Here is a 17,448-nt window from a genome sequence, read left to right as displayed (position 1 = left end):
AATTGGAGATAAGTATTGGCACACCTTTAGGAACCTTGACTGAAATAAGAAGGCAAGAGCTACAGGTGATAGTTGCAGCCATTATTCTCTTTTGAAATGAATAAGATTTAAGCATATTAATATGCAGGTGATTGACAGAGACTTTAACTTGATAGAACTAATTTCCCAAAGAGAAAGGAGGAGCGGATGGAGCTAAAACACAACTAAAGGGATTTGCTATTGATGTCCTCTAAGGAGCAGTAAAGTACCACAATAACGCTTACTTCATGCCAGGTATTGTTGCAAGCATTTTAGACATATCAACTGAACTAGATGGAGATGATGAACTTGAGAATGAAAAATGAATGTTTATCTGAAAATCAAAATAATCTTTATGAATATGAAGATGAAATGTGTACTAATAATCTCTAAGAGAAGGAAGAAGTGATGGTGAAGGGAGCTTAAAAAGTGATGGTTTGATGAATAGGAGAGGAAGTTGAGCAGAAACATGAAAGTATTTTTGAATAGTATTTCAAATGATTGTGTCATTTTTCTCCTGTAGTGCTCAGGTATACTAGTGTCAGAGCTCAGAGACGGACCATAATGACCCATGGTTAGAAGTCTGTGAGCAGTCTAGGGTGGCGAGACAGAGTTCAGGACGTTGACAGCACTGGCAGAGGTGGTTAATTGAGGCTCACTGGGGTTACGTGAGATATGAAAGGAAGTGAACCCAGGAGGGGGATGATGATGGATAGGAAAAAAGAAAGTAAAAAAGTTGAAACAGAATGATTACAAACATAAAAAGTCCATTGACTCTCTGTCCGACTCCTTTCTGAGGCAGCAGGTTGCCACCACTCATGAAGGCCACCAGAAGAGTAAGCTCTGTCATCTTCCCATGTAGCAGTATAGTCCACTTACCAGCATTATTGGCATCACCTAGGAGCTTCTTAGAAACGCAGAATATTGAGGCATCTGGAAGGCTCAGTTGGTTAAGTGTTTGACTTCAGCTCAGGTCATCATCTCAGAGAGTTTGAGTCCCGCATCAGGCTCTGAGCTTTTTTAGCTCAGGGTCCTCTGTCTCCCTGTCTCTGGCCCTCCCCCACTCACTCCAGATTTCAAAAGTAAAAGTAAAAAGAAAAAAAAAAAGTAGAATCTTAAACCCCACTCCAGGATTACTGAATCAGAATCTCCCAGTGATTCATATCATTAAATTTAAGAGGCACTGGGGTAGAAAGAGTGTAGATTCCCCCTTGATGTATATGTGCCCGTCAGGATACGCTAGGAAAAACAAGGGGCAGGTATTCTGTGATGCTCTTGAGCTCCCAGGCTCACTGTATTTATTACCTATTTTGTGTATAACTTACATTGTTTTCCAAATGATTTATCAGCCTGTACACTAACGCCTCCCTAATTCCATCCCATAAATCTGAAGGAAGTGAAATGAAATTTGGTGTCAAAATTAATTCTTGGGGAAAATGCGCGCGCGCGCACACACACACAAAGTGTGTGCATCTGCTGTTGGGTCAGCTTTAAAGAGTGATACTGTGTCTTCTCATAACATTCCAGTGTTCTGAAGCCGCTATTGATGACTATGAATGGTTTTTGAACTGCTTTTTACCCCCTTCCTTGTGCAAAACCAAACCGAATTTCTTCCAAATGAAGGAAGTCACTTGAGAGTCTGAGTGAAAGCTGGAGCGAAACTGTCTCCTCGCATTAATGTGGAACCAATTTCCGAAGAGGTGAAGCTTCTGGGGAGCCAGACAGGACAGCGTCAAACTGGTCTCGCTGGTAACTGTTGGTTGGAAGCTGAGTCAGCGTTAAAGGACGTTTTAATATCGTTTTCTAAAGACTAGCAATGCTTTTTGTGATTCAGGCTTTCATCTTACACCGAGAACTTAATCTTGACGATCTTGTTGGTGATTTTTTACGTGCTGGCTCTTTTAAGTGCTGTTACCTACTGGGCCAAAGTCTTCGGTCAAAGAGGAAAAAACCATTTGTTTCCCCCCACCCCCCACCCCGCCCTCCTGCCCTTCTCAAGCCACAAGCTAACTGGTCCTGAGAGCTGTGAACGTGCTCTAGCAACACGGGGAGAACCGAAATTGCGGAGGCCTGAGGCATTTCAAAAGCGAACGCGGTTTTCAAACTGCGCAGTGGAGAGGTTTGCGAAGAGACAGCTGATGGCGCCCTCACCCCGCCGGGCAGCTGCCCACCAGTAAGCGCCTCTCCCTGCCCGGGTTAACTCGCCTAACACCCACCCCAGCCCTTCCCCCTCCTCGCCTCTGAGGTTCCCGCGCCCTCCTCTTCATTCCCTCAGCCAGCCTCTCATAGCCTTTCCCGCCCCCTTCCTCCCTCTCCTCGTTCCCTCCCTTTTCTCCCCTCGGCCTCTCGCCCAGCCCACCCCGCTTTCATCCCTTCTTTTTTCCCCCAGATTCGCGCTCGCGAAGCAAACACCGCTTCCTCCGCCAGAAGCCAGGCGGGAGGCGCAGCAGNCGGCCAGGCGTTCTCCGTCTCCCTCAGTCAGCGCTTGCGGCCGCGCGCAGGCGGCGGCACCATGTTTATTCCTTCAGTCAATCTCTGGAACCTGGCGTTTTATGGCCTTATGGTCTTCATGGCGACCCTGGGGCTGTGGGACGTCTTCTTCGGCTTCGAAGAGAACAAGTGCAGTATGAGCTATATGTTTGAGTACCCGGAGTATCAGGTGAGGTTCGGCTTTCTCCTCACCTGGGCGCTCTGAGACCCGGGCCCCTCCGGTGGGTTTCTCCTCCTTGGTTCCCCGCGCCTCTGTGGCACCCTTACCCCAACATCGTCTGTTTTGTCTTTTTTTTTTTTTTTTACCTCCCAGAAGATTCTGCAGACCACCCGCCCTCCTTGCTCACCTCACCTAACCTTTGTGTCCTCTTTTTATTTTTTTTTAAAGATTTTTATTTTTTAGTAATCTCTACACCCGGTATGAGTCTGGAGCTTATTACCCCAACATCAAGAGTCCCATGCTCCTCCCACGAGCCAGCCGGGCACCCCGCCTTTGTGCTGTCTCTTAACAGTGGGGTGTTAGGTAGACGGTTCCTCCAGCATCCTCCCTTCCCCCCTTACCCCCATAGTTGCTTCCCTGTCTCCCGCCCCCTTCGCCGTCCCACATCGCGGGCCAGGTTTTGACGGCTCGGGCCCACCCTGCTTCAGAGACGCCAACTCGGCGCCTCTCCGGAGCTCCACCCAAACCCCGTTTTCCCTGGCGTTCCTGCCTTAACAGGTGCCCTGGACCCGCCTTGGCTATCCACGCACCGAAATCCTTCCCATCCCGCGCAGTGATTTGCACGTCAGTTTTCGCTTTCTGGAAAGGGCACTGAGCTTCTACAGAGTGTGTTTTGGCTAGATCCCTAGACTGCCTTTGAGACTCCAGGGTTTCACCTCTGTGCAAGGCCGACCTGAGGAGTCCTTAAAGGGAGAACTGTGGAGGCTCCGCCCTGCAAAGTTTTGCGGAGCCTCGGGTTCTGTCGGTGACTGCATGCGTGTGCACGCATGCCTGTGTTTATGCTTGTCGCCTCTTAGCAGTTGTACACAAAATCTGTTTCATAGTGGTGTTCTTGTTTTCTCGCTGTCTTTGCCATTTAAGAGAAACCCGGCCCTTCTGTCTCGAGAGCGCGCGCGCCGTCCCCCATCTCTTCCGTTCCAGTTTGAGCATTTTCCATCACAACTGCTTCATCAGTTGAGCTTGGGAGAATCTGGAATTTCATTCAGGACCAGCTGTGGTGACACATTACACAACTGTCCAAAAAAATTTCTCCCGAATGATTCTTTTATTTGTAAACGCATCTCCTAATTACGGAATGCCTATCATAATGGTAACAACCCATCATAGAAAGTATATGGGCTATAATACATTACTGATAAAACGCATTCTTAGAATAGCTTTCAAACCATAGCAGATTTTTTTTTAAGGTGAAGAATGCGGATCGTGATCGCCCCTGTGTACAGGTCATTATGGAGTAGCATATGATTTGATTAATGTTGCTATTATTTAGATTGTAAAACTAGGTAAGGTTTAAATTGTTGAAGAACATCTTTTCCCATGGGCAAAATTCTAGTTTAGATTTCATTTGCTTTGAGATCCTTATCTTGTTTTCCATCAGTGCTTATAAAGGAGTGGAAGAACTTGATATCAGATGCTATTGAAGGAGGCTATTTTAACGTGTTACTGTTGTCTCAGTTTCTAAGCACATATGCTGGTTTTAAGTTTATTTTATTATTTTTTTTATTAATTTTATTAAGTTTATTAGATGTTTTAAGTTTATTAGAGGCTATACCTAGTTAAATACGTTGGCTTTTAAGGTTTTTTTTTAAACGGAAAATAGAGCCCTTATAATCTAATTTTTCTATGGTTTGAGAAACTCAGTAGATTGAAGTAGGTCACTTTAGTTTTGTACTTCATTGAAGAGTTTGTTTAAAACAAAATTATCTGTAACAATATAGAACTAATTCCCATTTATTTTGAGATTGCCAACAATAATTGAGGCTCTTTTAATATCTACAGTAGTGGAAATCACTTAGTGTTGGGAACAAAGCATATGGACCTCACAGATGCATTTCTTGCCTCATAAAATTAACTAGAAGACAGAAAATTAGCTAATGCAGAGGAGCTGTTTGGCTCTTTTTTGTTGTTGAGTAGTCTAGTTATTTTGATTCAGATTCCCTTTTTGTGGTTTTACTCTTCTGTTGCTGTTAATAATTTGCCAGTACAGTAATAATTACAGTGGCAGGAGTTTCTGATTCACATTTTAGGTAAATATTTATTTTTATGATGTAGAAAGAGGCTGTGTTAATTCACTACGGTATTTATATTTGATTCTTAGATCTTCTGTTGTGCACATCAGGTCATGTTATTTTAGAAATACAGTTTAGAGCCTGTCTATAGAAATGAATCATTTTGAATATGGTAAGATTTCTGGATAACTGAGATCATCTATTAAGAACCAGTGGTTTTTAATGAATAAAAGTATTCTAAATACATATATATGTATTGTTTGCTTTTAGTTCTGTTTTATAATAAGCTTTCTAATTGTTCACAGATTGATACCTGCATATGAAATGACATACTTGTTGGCTTTTCATCTTCTTGAGTCCTTTCTTCTTTTTTATCATTAATTTGCATTAATTTGCACATTTGTTAGCTCAATTTTAGAAGAAATGGAAGATAGTTGAAACACACACTATTTTATTCTTCATTTTAAAAATAAAAGGTCGGATAGGAATTTGAAGCTATTTGTAAAACTGAAGTTTGGAATTTAAAATTGAGTATTCATTTTCTACCTTTGGTTTTCCTAGATTCACTTATTCAGAGTTAACTGAACATCTCAGAAACCTACCAGGCAAATACACATTATCCCTTAAAGCTTCTTGCTTTATCATGATGGCAAGGTAGAGTTTTTATTTGTTGGCAAACAGTTTTAGGCAAATTGTAGAATTCAAGAAGAAACATCTGTGTTGTTTTTCTCCCATACAGTAATTTATTTGGCTGTCTTCAGATAAGAGACCTAACAGTTGCTATGTGAAGAAAATGTTGATATTAGAAAATGCAGATCATAGCATTTTGTTATTGAAGTGTGACATTTGTTTAGCAGATAATTTATTGAGTAACTACTCTGTGTTAGGTATATTCTAGATACAGGGTATGGGTAAGACGGAATTAGAGATGAATCAGACTTTGCCTTTATGTCTTTATAATTTTTATGGCTTTATAATACAGTGGGGGAGACAGGAATGTAATGGATAGTTAAAATGTGCTAAATATTGTAATTTCACTATGAGTGAATATGAGGTTCTTTACAAAAGAAAGCGTCCAAGTTCATCTTCAGTAGTCAAAGTCTGTAGACAAGTTGTAGTGAATTAGACTATTAGACTATAAATACATAGTTCATGAAATGCAGAAACAAGAAAATTGCAGTAATAAAGAATAATATTTGTGAAGGTGGGACGGCACCAGGACACATTGTATAAACTATATATATATGTATATATATATATATAAACTGCTAACATTGGTTGCTTTCTGGGTGCATACTAGATGGCTAAAGGACTAGTGGTAGAAGAAGGCCCTTTCAACGTATATCCTATTGACTCTTGAATTTTGAAGCATATTAAAAATAAATTTTAAAACATGGCTTGTTTAAGTTATAAGAAAGATAAGAGCCAAATATTAGAGGACCTCTGTTGTAGGCCTTTATAAATGCAGTCAGGAAACACAGGTGTATGCTTTAACAGGGTATTTCTTGACATCACTATGAACTATGGATTGTAGCAGGGACGTTATGACAGGAAGAAAGACCAATGAGTCTGAAAGATTCAATTGTCCCTTGGTGTTTTTATTAAACTGAAGTCCTTAGGGGTAGGATGAGTAAAGGGCTGAGAGCTCTTTGTAAGATCTTTTAAACTGCTTTCATTTTGATCAACTCTCTTTTTCTCCTTTTTTTTTTTTTTTTTTGTTAAAAATGGAGCTCAAATTTGAATTTGCCAGTTTTAATTTACAAGTAAAAGATATATGTCATAGAAAAAAGATATTTGTTTCTTGAATCGGTATTTTTCTAGCACTTGGGACTTACTAGAATTTTTGGCTTTTGAAGGGGTTTGAGGTTAGAGATTATAAGGACCTGTACTAAGGCAGCATCAAGAGAGGATGGACAGCAGGGGCAGTATTGTAGACATATTATTTAAGTATAAAGGTAATTGATTTTGATTAAAGGTCTGTTTTGGGAAGGGGTGCTCATTTAAAATAATACATGCAAAATAATTTAAGTATATATGGAACTCTTGTTACTATAAAAGTTTTCTTTTAAATCCCTTGACCCTCATCTTTTTCTTCATCAACATCCTTTTCATAGGCCTATACCTTTTCTGCCTTCAATTTGATCAGAGTCCTTCTTGTCTCTTCCTGCCACTCCCACTTGAACTGGAAATGCAATTTTGTCATTTGCCTACAACTACCACTTTTTTGTGGTTCTACCTATTTTTTCCATCTTTATACATTATTCTACTTCATCTGGTATGCATTCATATTTTTTAATATGTAGGCTTTCTCACTACAGAATTGGTTTCATAATAGCATATTATGTAATATATTAAATATATTCTTTTGCTTGTTTTTCAGTCTCCAGAGAATTAAATATGTCTTTTTCAATATATTGATGGTTTCTTATTCTTCTGAGTTAAATTTTCAACTACTTCAAAACTTTGTTTAGCTAATGTACTAAAAAGAATGATCTAACATTCATGTAATGTTATATCAAAAGATGTACTAAATTGGGAGAAGTTTAGATTAACATTTCCTGTTTTCTCACATTTCCTTTTTGCTTAGTGTGTACTTAAAACATGGCATCATTTTCATTTTTGATTATATATTGTGGATAGTCAATATTGGGACTAATTTGAGTTGAAGCCCACATACATATATAAAGTGAATTGCAGGATTGGTATTTCTGAATTTTGAATATCGGAGGAGATAAAATTGCTAATATCTTAAGCAATAAGTGCACAGTCTCTAAAGATGTTTTCGGGTGTTATTAGCACAGATTGCTTGTGGTAATATTTTTAAAAGAATGTTCAGGAATGTGCATGAATGATCAGAATTCTGCTTTGTAGAACAGTGAGGCTTTTCAGTGTCATTACCATTTATAGGCTTTAAAATTCATTCAGTAATTAAATTTTTATCAAGCACATGTACAGCACTGCTAGATCATTAAATCTGTTGATGTCTACTTAAAGTCTACTCAATGTAACTGGCTTCCTTTTTAATGGTTTCTATACTCAAAAAAAGGGCAGAAGAAGGGCAAATACTTTACCATCACTTTTATAGATGCTTATGTTTTGGGTATGACATTAAGACCGTAACCTCTCTTTTGTTGAAAAAAAATTTATGTGAATTACTGGCTCATTTGTTATCAAAGTGAATTGCAGAGTAGTTTAAGGCTTGCTGACAGGCCATACACCTAGTCCACGAAAACTGAAATAGGTGCTAACTCATTGGAATGTTTATGGTGAGAAGAGTGTACATGTCTTGACCAAGAAATGGCTGTAAAGTTCAGATTAATTTGTTAAGCACATTGCAGGTCAAAGCATATTAAGTTGAGAGGTGAGAAAGCTGCATTATAAAACAAGCTTACTTTCTCATATAACATCTGGAATATATAGTTGGGCCTGAATAAAAGCAGAGACATTACAAAACAGTTTAAAATAGCAAAAAATAATTGATTTGATAATTGAAAGCCTTTATCATGTCTCAGTATAATTGAGACTGATACTATATTACGTGTTTTTCCAATTATGTTAACATGTAACTTGCTGACATACCTCAGTGTTTTTCTTTAATAAGTGGCTATTTTGAGTAATTTGTATTCATTAGAATTTAAGGTAGTTCCATTTTATGCGTTCCTGAAGACTGCATGTTCAAAACTCACATAATTCAAGACTAATTCTATATATGAATAAGCTAAAAGTAAAATGTGTTTGGGTCAAGTGCAGTTTTATCATTAGTAGTATTTTTATGCTACACTGTTTCAAATGTGTGTAATATAGAAATGGCACAATAGGCTGAATTGTATTAATAAAACTGATTAAAATAAAATAGCTTTTTTTTCTTTTTGCTGTAGAAAATAGAACTTCCAAGGAAACTGGCAAAACGCTATCCTGCATATGAATTATATCTTTATGGAGAAGGATCCTATGCTGAAGAACACAAAATTCTCCCTTTGACGGGTATTCCAGTTCTCTTTCTTCCTGGTAATGCTGGAAGTTACAAGCAAGGTAAGTCTTGGAAGTAAATTTTGAAAGCTATAAAATTAAATTGAAGAATTTATCAGATAACATACTCTGTGTTAAGTACTGTGCTAGGATATTGGGAGACACAAATATGTGACATTTTGTTTGAGAGAAAAAGATGTGAGTACAATGAATAGTTGAAGACCACTTAGAAAAGAATAAGAAGGAGAAAAAACAGGATGGAGTGTGTAGGACAAATAGATGAAACAGGGATTCAGGAATCAGCAGAAGAAAGGTTTATGTTGGAAATGGAAGGTACAGAAAACAACCTAAAACACTGATTAGAGAAGTTAATCAGTGTATGTTATGCTAAATGAGAGAAGGGTTTCTTTTTTCCTTTGGAGCTATTTAAATTAGATCCAGAAGTACTGATGGGAACACAAAAAAGTTATGGTAGGGAAGTTATATGTATAGATTCCAAACTGAATATTGGCCTGGAGATAATAGCAGTTATTTCTGGCTTAACAATCAAGTACCTTGGAAGTAATTTCAGTTAAGATGTGCTCTTTTGGTTATTAACTGGCATATTTTTTAATATAATAAGAATAGAATTATTTTAACTTTAAGTAAAATTACTTATATGTCATGTATTTATCTGACAAATATTTGTGTTTTAAATGTTAGGGATCCCAAACAGACCAAGATAAAATCTCTCCCCTCATTAAATTTACATTCTTGTTGGAAACACAGACATCAAACAAATATGTCAATAATGTTAGAAGTTAGAAAGAAAAATAAAACAAAATGAGGGATGGAAGATAAATAGGGTCAGTAGGTGGCTAGTTTAGTTGAAATGAGCAGGAAAGGCCAGTATGAGGAGGTGACATATGAGCAGAGGCTTGCATGTAGCAAGAGACTGAGGTATGTGACTATTTGGGAAATGACCCTGAGGCAGGAACATGCTTGGTACATTCGAGGCCACTGAACCTAGAGACAATGACAAGAAATGAGGATGGAAAAGTAGCCACAGGCTGTATCCTATAAGCTGTGGAAAAGACTTTTTTGATCTAAGTGTAATGGGAAATTTTGATCTAAGTGTAAAGGGGAAACTTTTAGAGGGCTTTGGGCAGGAAATGATGTATTCTGATCATTTTGTTGTTAATTATTTGAAATATAACACACATATAGAGAAATGTGTAGAATATAATCAGTTAAAAGTTATTATAAAGTAAATACCCATAGAACCAAAACCTAAGTCAGGAAGGAGAAGATTGCCAATACTGTGGAAGTCCCCTCTATGTGCCTTCCTGATAAAACTTTCTCCCCTCTTTCTAGATGTAACCACAGTCCTAACTAAGCTAGTAATTTTCTTGACTTTATTGTTTTAGTATCTGAATATGCATCTCTAATACAATCCACTTATTTGGGGTTATTATTAAACATTGTCATAAACATAATCATTCAGTGTGTATTCTTTTGTGTCTGGCTTCTTCCGCTCAGTATTTTAAAAGGACACTCAAGTTGTTGTATGAGCTGCAATTCATTCATTTTTCTCACTCTCTATTATTTTATTGAATGGCTAATAGTTTAAATATCCTGTCTTTGAACACTTGTGTTGTTTACATTTATTGGCACTTATAAGTAATGAACATTTTTCTTACTTTGGATCACATAAACCCATGTTTCTTTCTGTAAGATGTATACCATAATGTAATTCTGTGTCACAGGTTATATGTATCCTTTTATTTTTACTAGTTGTGCTAACATACTCCCAGAAAAAAACACATTATACTTCCCTTTGCTCCACATCATTGACAACATTGGAATTGTCAGATTTTTAAATTTTAAACCATCCGGTAGGTGTGTTTTATTTTTAAAAGATGATTACTCTGGCTTTGCTGTGTAGAGAATATGCTATAAAGGGGTGAGAGTGGAAGAAGGAAAGATAACAAGCATCATTAATCATGAGGGAAATGCAAATCAAAACCACAATGGTAGATAACATTTCATACCCACTAGGGTAGCTATAATCTAAATGATAGATAATACCAAATGTTGAGGATGTGAAGAAATTGAAACCCTCATATGTTGCTAGTGGGGCTGTAAAATGGTAGAGCCACTTTGGAAAAACAATTTGGTGGTTCCTTGGAATACAAAACATAGAGTTTTATGCCTAGCAATTTCGTGATAGGTATTTACTGAAGAAAAATGAAAACATACATTCACACAAACTTGTTTACAAATTTTCATAGCAATGCAATTCAGAATAGCTAAAATGTAGAAACAGCCCAAATATCCATCAGCTAATGAATGGATGAATAAAATATATCCATATAATGGAATATTATTCAGCAATAAAAATGAAAAAAAATTACAGGCCAATAACCTTGATGAGCATAGATGCAGAAATCTTTAGCAGAGTATTAGCAAATCAAATCCAACAATACATAATCAAGTGAGATTTATTCCAGAGATGCAAGAAAGGTTCAGCATCCACAAATCAGTCAACATATACAGTTCCATTAATGAAAGGTAAAAATAATACGATCATCTCAGATGCAGCAAAAGCATTTCACAAAATTCAGTATTCGTTTATGATAAAAACTCAACAAAGTAGGTATAGAGGGAATGTACCTCAAAGTAATAAAGATCATATATGACTGTCATATGGCTAACAACATACTCAGTGGTGAAAAGCTGAAAGCTTTTCCTCTAATTTCAGGAACAAGACAAGGATACCCACTTTTGCTACTTTTATTCAACATAGTGTGAGAAGTCCTAGCCACAGAAATAAGGCAAAAAAATAAAAGCCGTCCATATTGGAAAGAAAGAAGTAAAATTGTTACTATTTGCAGGTGACATATATAGAAAACCCTGAAGACTCCATTAAAAGTTAGAATTAAGAAATGAATTTAGTAAAATGCAAGATACAAAATATACAGAAATCTGGGGCGCCTGGGTGGCTTAGTCGGTTAAGTGGCCAACTTTGGCTTGGATCATAATCTTGCGGTTTGTGAGTTCGAGTCCCGCGTTGGGCTCTGTGCTGATGGCTCAAATTCTGGATCCTGTTTCGGATTCTGTGTCTCCCTCTCTCTGTTTCCCCCCAACTCATGCTATGTCTCTGTCTCTCAAAAATAAGCATTTAAAAAAAAATCAATATACAGAAATCTGTGACATTTTTGTATACTAATAATGAAATAACAGGAGAAATTAAGGAAACAATCCCATTTACAATGACATTGAACAGAATAAAATACCTAAGAATAAATTTAACAAAGGGACTAAGGACCGAAAGATGTGTACACTGAACTCTACTCTAAACTTTAAGACAGATGAAAGAAATTGAAAACACACAAATAAAGGGAAGGATATTCTATGCTTATGGATTGGAAGCATTAATATTGTTAAAATGTCCATACTACCTAAGTAATCTATAGATTGTGTGCAATACCTATCAAAACTCCAATGACATACTTCATAGAACTAGAACAAGTAATTCTAAAATTTGTATGGAACTACAGAAGATCCCGAATAGCCAAAGCAATTTTGAGAAAGAAAAAGCTGAAAATATTGCTCTCCCTGATTGTAAACTGTACTACAGAGCTGTAATAATCAAAACAGTAGTTATTGGTTAAAACAACAACAACAACAACAACAAAAAACCCAGACCCACAGATCACTGTAACAGCATTGAGAGCACAGAAATAAACCCACATATATCTGGACAATTTATCTGTGATAAAAGAGCGAATAACACACAGTAGAAACAGGACATCTCTTCAATAAATGGTGTTGAGAAAACTGGACAGCCATAAGAATGAAACTAGGCCACTCTCTTCCACCATACACAAAAATTAACACAGTGTGGACTAAAGACTTGCATGTAAGACGTGAAACCTTAAAATTCCTAGAATAAAACTGAGGCAATAAGCTCATTGACATCAGTCTAAGCACCATCTTTGTGTATCTCACTCCAAAAACAAGAGAAACAAAAGGAAAAATAAATAAATGGGACTACACCAAACTACAAAGCTTCTGTACAACAAAGGAAACCATTAAAATGAAAAGACAACCTACTCAATGGGAGAAGGTATTTGTAGACCATATATACAATAGGGGGGTAATATCCAAAATAAAGAACTTATTAACTAAACAACATAACAGATAAACAGTTAAATAACAACAGATAAATGGACAGAGGATCTAAGGGGTGCCTGGGTGGCTCTCAGTTCATGGCATTGAGCCCCATGTCGGGCTGTGTACTGACAGCAAGGAGTCTGCTTGAGATTCTCTCTCCCTCTCTCTTTGCCCCTTCCCTGCTTGTTCTCTCTCTCCCCGCTCCCAAGAAATTTAAGCAAAAAATAGGCAGGAAATCTGAGTAGACATTTCTCCAAAGAAGACATACAGGTGGCTAACTGGTACATGAAAAGTTAACCAAATTCCCCCACTCCTGTCAGAATGGCTATCAAAAGATAAATAAATAAAACACAAAATCCAAGACATAACAGGAATGAAATCTTACCATTTGTAATAAAATGGATGAACTTGAGGGTATTATGCTAAGTGAGTGAGTCAGACAGAAAAAGAGAGATACCATATGATTTCACTCAGGTGGAACCAAAAAAATGAATAAACAAAATAAATTCATAGATACAGAGAACAGACTAGTGGTTACCAGAGGGGAAGGGGTTTGGGAGTGAGTAAAATGAATGAAGGGAGCCGGCTGTATGTTGACAAATAGTAAATAGGTTTGTAGTGATGATCGCTTTGTAGTGTATCCAGATGTTGAATTATAAAACTGTACACCTGAAGTTTGTGTAATAAAAAAGGAATGAATTAACTGATCACATGAATTACATGATACTCTGTGGATAAACCATGAAGACATTATAAGTGAAAGAAGGCAGTCATAAAAAAACACATATGCGATCCCATTTATAGGAATGTCCAGAATAAGCAAATCCATTGAGACAGAAAATAAATTTGTAGTTTCCAGAAATGGAAGGAGAAGAGGAACGAGAAGAGACTACTAATGAGTATAGAGTTTTCTTTTTGGGGTAATTAAAAATGTCTAAAGTTAGATTAGAGAAATGATTTTAGAACTCTGTGAATATACTAAAAGTCATTGAATTATACACTTTACATAATGAGTTGTAAGTATGTGATTATGTATGTTAAAGAAATGGAATGGGACATAGGTATTTTGTTTGCTAAACCATACACTGCAATTTTTAATGCCAGTTAAAGCAGTCGATTCACAAATTCTGTGAAAAGAGTTTACAGAGCAAAACCTAAAACAGTGACGGAAGCAGGTAGCCCAGTGAGGAAACTATTAGAAGTAGCGAAGGCAAGAGATTATGGTGCTTACATTAGAAAGACAGTAATGGAAATGGTGAAAACTGTTGAGTGGGAGTATGTTTGGAAAGTCGAGCATGATAGGATTTACTAATGGATTGGATGTCATGTGTAAGAAAAAGAGAAATGAAGCATAGATAACCAAGTGATGACCATATATTTCTGGAATTTTCTCATTCCTAAAGTCCTCAAGCATGACTTACTTGTATAGATAGCAAACATTTCTTACTCTTCAAAGGAGTCTTCCCCTCCCTTTTAGCTGTTGTCCCTGTTGAAGTGGTAGCAGGTAAAGAATGAATGACCTGTTTACTTTTTATTTATTTAATTTAAATTAAGAAAAACATTTAGGGCATTAGACATACAGGGCACAAACAATGGTTTGTTCTTCTAAATTGATTCTGTTGAAGGATGTCACCCTGAAGTAGGTTGTTTATACTTGGAGTGTGGGATAAAGTTATTTGTTAAGAGACTTTGAAACAATTTTTTAAAAATTTTGTTTGGGGCACCTGGGTGGCTCAGTCAGCTAAGCATCCGACTTTGGCTCAGGTCATGATCTCATGGTTCATGGGTTCAAGCCCCGTGTCAGGCTCTGTGCTGACAGCTCAGAGCCTGGAGCCTGCTTCAGATTCTGTGTCTCCCTCTCTTTCTGCTCCTCTCCCATCCACACTATCGTCTGTCTCTCAAAAATAAATAAAACATTAAAAAATTTTAAAATTTTGTTTAATGTGCACATTGTATTTTCCTCTGCAGTTCGTTCTGTTGGCTCTATTGCACTTAGAAAAGCAGAAGACATTGACTTCAAATACCACTTTGACTTCTTTAGTGTGAATTTCAATGAAGAACTGGTGGCACTATATGGTGGAAGTCTTCAGAAACAGACCAAGTTTGTACATGAATGCATTAAAACAATTCTCAAACTCTATAAGGTAAGAGATAAGCATGCAGATCAATAGTGATGACCTATTAACATCTTTTTAAAAGATATTCCACATATTTTAAGTCATGTATTTGTTTATATGGAAGTTAAAGATGGCACAAAGGTTTGTTTTTTTGGTGGGAGTCTTATTTTGAGCTCAGTGGTTTTTGAAATTTAAATTGAATTTATAAGAAACCTCTCTTGTGAATTTAGGGGAAAATTTTTTTTAACTTTATAAATCCGAAGTGTATTGAGTTTCCTAAAGATCATTAGTATGGATTTCTGCTTCTAGTTATGAATAACTGGTACTAGGGTAGACCACTTCCATATGTAAGCAACTATAAGGCTAGCCAGAATATTGAAGTGTATGTTTTTAAGTGTTGGCCAACCAAGTAGAAAAGGACCATGATCCCTGAAAGAAGGAAAAAGGTGTAAGGTTAACTTTATGATTGCCCTGATTTTCTGCCGGAAAGCATTTCCCAGTCCATGGGATAAGTGGGTGGAGATCAGGCAGAGCACATTTATATAATTGAGCTGAAAAAGGCAGAGATTGGAATTTGGGGCTACTGGAGTGGTTAGATTTGTGGGCATGGTATTAGAAAGAAGAGAATCAGGCAGAGATAGAAGCTCTGGAAATTTGCATTTTTCAACTTTGACTGCAGTGTTGAATGTGCACAGGGCAAGAAGCTACTGGGTAATGGCATACCAAGGAGGAAGTGATGGGATGTATCTACCTCAAGTGCAAAGAATAAGGAGCAATGTATATCTTTAGAGAAATTTGAAAGGGTGGTAAAACACTCTAAAAATCATTCTGTGCCAACACTTCTAAACAATGTCAGGGATAAAATACTACTGCCTACTGAAAGGAGGAGGCTACTGCTTTTCTATGATATGCCACAGTGAAACCCCTGACCCCCCAAAAAAATTTACTGGGGGAATTATCACTTGAATTGAAATTCCAGATGCCACATGGTGCTAGAAAACAGGAGTTCCAATCAGCTAGAGCCTAAAGACCTATTTGAACACTCTGGGGATTCAGTTGAGATCCCAGAAAGGATCATATCTAGGTATAGGACTATTCTGGCTCTAAAGTAAGAGCTATTCTAGAATCTACCTTAATGCTTAAATATAAGCCTCAAAAAACTCAAGGGTAAGGAGTTAAGTAAGGTAAGTATGTATAACAAGAGAACAGATGAGGAATCTCAACAAAGACATGGAAATTATTAAAAAAGAACAAAAAGAGAAATACAGAACTGAAAAAATACATATCAGAAATGAAACTTCAGTGCATAAGCTTTAAGCCTGTTGAATCTACAGAATCTACAGAATAAGAGATCATTTAATTTGAAGATATGATAATAGAAACAATCCCAAAATGAAGTGCCAGACAAAAGAATGAAAAAGAAAGAGCCTCAGGAACCTATGGGACAATACTAAACAGTCTAACATTGATATAATTGGAACTCTAGAAGAAGAGAAAGGAATTGGAGAGGAAAAAATATTTAAAGAACTAATGGTCCCCAGTGGGTCAATTTTAATTCAGAATTTTGAACCCACAGGTCCAAGAAGGTCAGTGAATGTCAAGCAGGAGAAACAAAAATCACACTTATGTATATCATTGTCAAATTGTTGAAAACCGAAGTAAAGAGAAAAATCTTAAAAGCAGCCAAATGAAAAAGAACCTTTACCTAACTTACAGGGTAAACAATAAAAATTACCACTGCTTTTACATCAGAAATAACAAAAGCCAAAAACAACAGGATAACATTTTAAAGATCTTGGAAATGAGGTTAAGAAGGGTACTCTCAACCTAAAATTGCATACCCAACAAAAATATCCTTCAAAAGTGAGGGCAAAGTAAAGATATTTTCAGTTACAGAAACTGGCAGTTTGTCATTGGTAGACAAAGGGAAATTAAAGATTAGCATTGGATGAATAGTAAAATAATACTTGCTGCAGACAAGATGAATGCTAATTAGTGGATGAAAGTTTGAGGAGAAAAAGGATATTTACATGATTTAAAAGTATCTTTTTCTGAAATATTAACTACAAAGGAAAGAATAACTTTACAGTGAAGAAACCTGGCAGAAATTATTTTAACCAAAATTAATATCACCAGTAATAAGACATATTGATATAAACCTCCTTGACGTGATGCATTGATAAGGATTCAGTATAATTTCTGTGGCATTATTGTCAACCTCCTGTTAATACTGAGAAAACATCAGAAAAACCCAAATTGAGAGTCACACTACAAAATACCAGTACTCTATCAAGAACATAAAAAACAAACACTGAAGAACTGTCACAGGTTAGAGGAAACTAAGGAGAAATAATGATAAATGCGAGGTAGGATGCTGGATGGAATCCTGAAATAGAAAAAAGTACATTTGTGAGAAAATGGATGAAATTTATATTAGGTCTGCAGCTTAGTCAATACTGTTGAACCAGTG

The 17,448-nt window shown here is 36.8% G+C and overlaps 1 protein-coding gene across 1 annotated transcript in view; it reads left to right on the top strand.

Annotated features, from left to right (window-relative positions):
• Nucleotides 1-2,530: 2,530 nt before the first annotated feature.
• The window catches only part of PGAP1 (post-GPI attachment to proteins inositol deacylase 1), a 73,900-nt gene continuing 58,982 nt past the window's right edge, over nucleotides 2,531-17,448 (top strand). Inside the window, exons 1-3 of the mRNA XM_077745775.1 lie at nucleotides 2,531-2,677; nucleotides 8,616-8,769; nucleotides 14,830-15,005. Coding sequence (XP_077601901.1) covers nucleotides 2,531-2,677; nucleotides 8,616-8,769; nucleotides 14,830-15,005 — 477 coding nt within the window. The remainder of the gene's footprint in view (nucleotides 2,678-8,615; nucleotides 8,770-14,829; nucleotides 15,006-17,448) is intronic.

Source organism: Crocuta crocuta, unplaced genomic scaffold (assembly GCF_008692635.1).
Source record: "Crocuta crocuta isolate KB4526 unplaced genomic scaffold, BGI_CrCroc_1.0 scaffold564, whole genome shotgun sequence".
Taxonomy (NCBI): Eukaryota; Metazoa; Chordata; class Mammalia; order Carnivora; family Hyaenidae; genus Crocuta; species Crocuta crocuta.
Note: the sequence above shows the minus strand (reverse complement) of the source record. Positions and strands in the feature narration are given on the sequence as shown.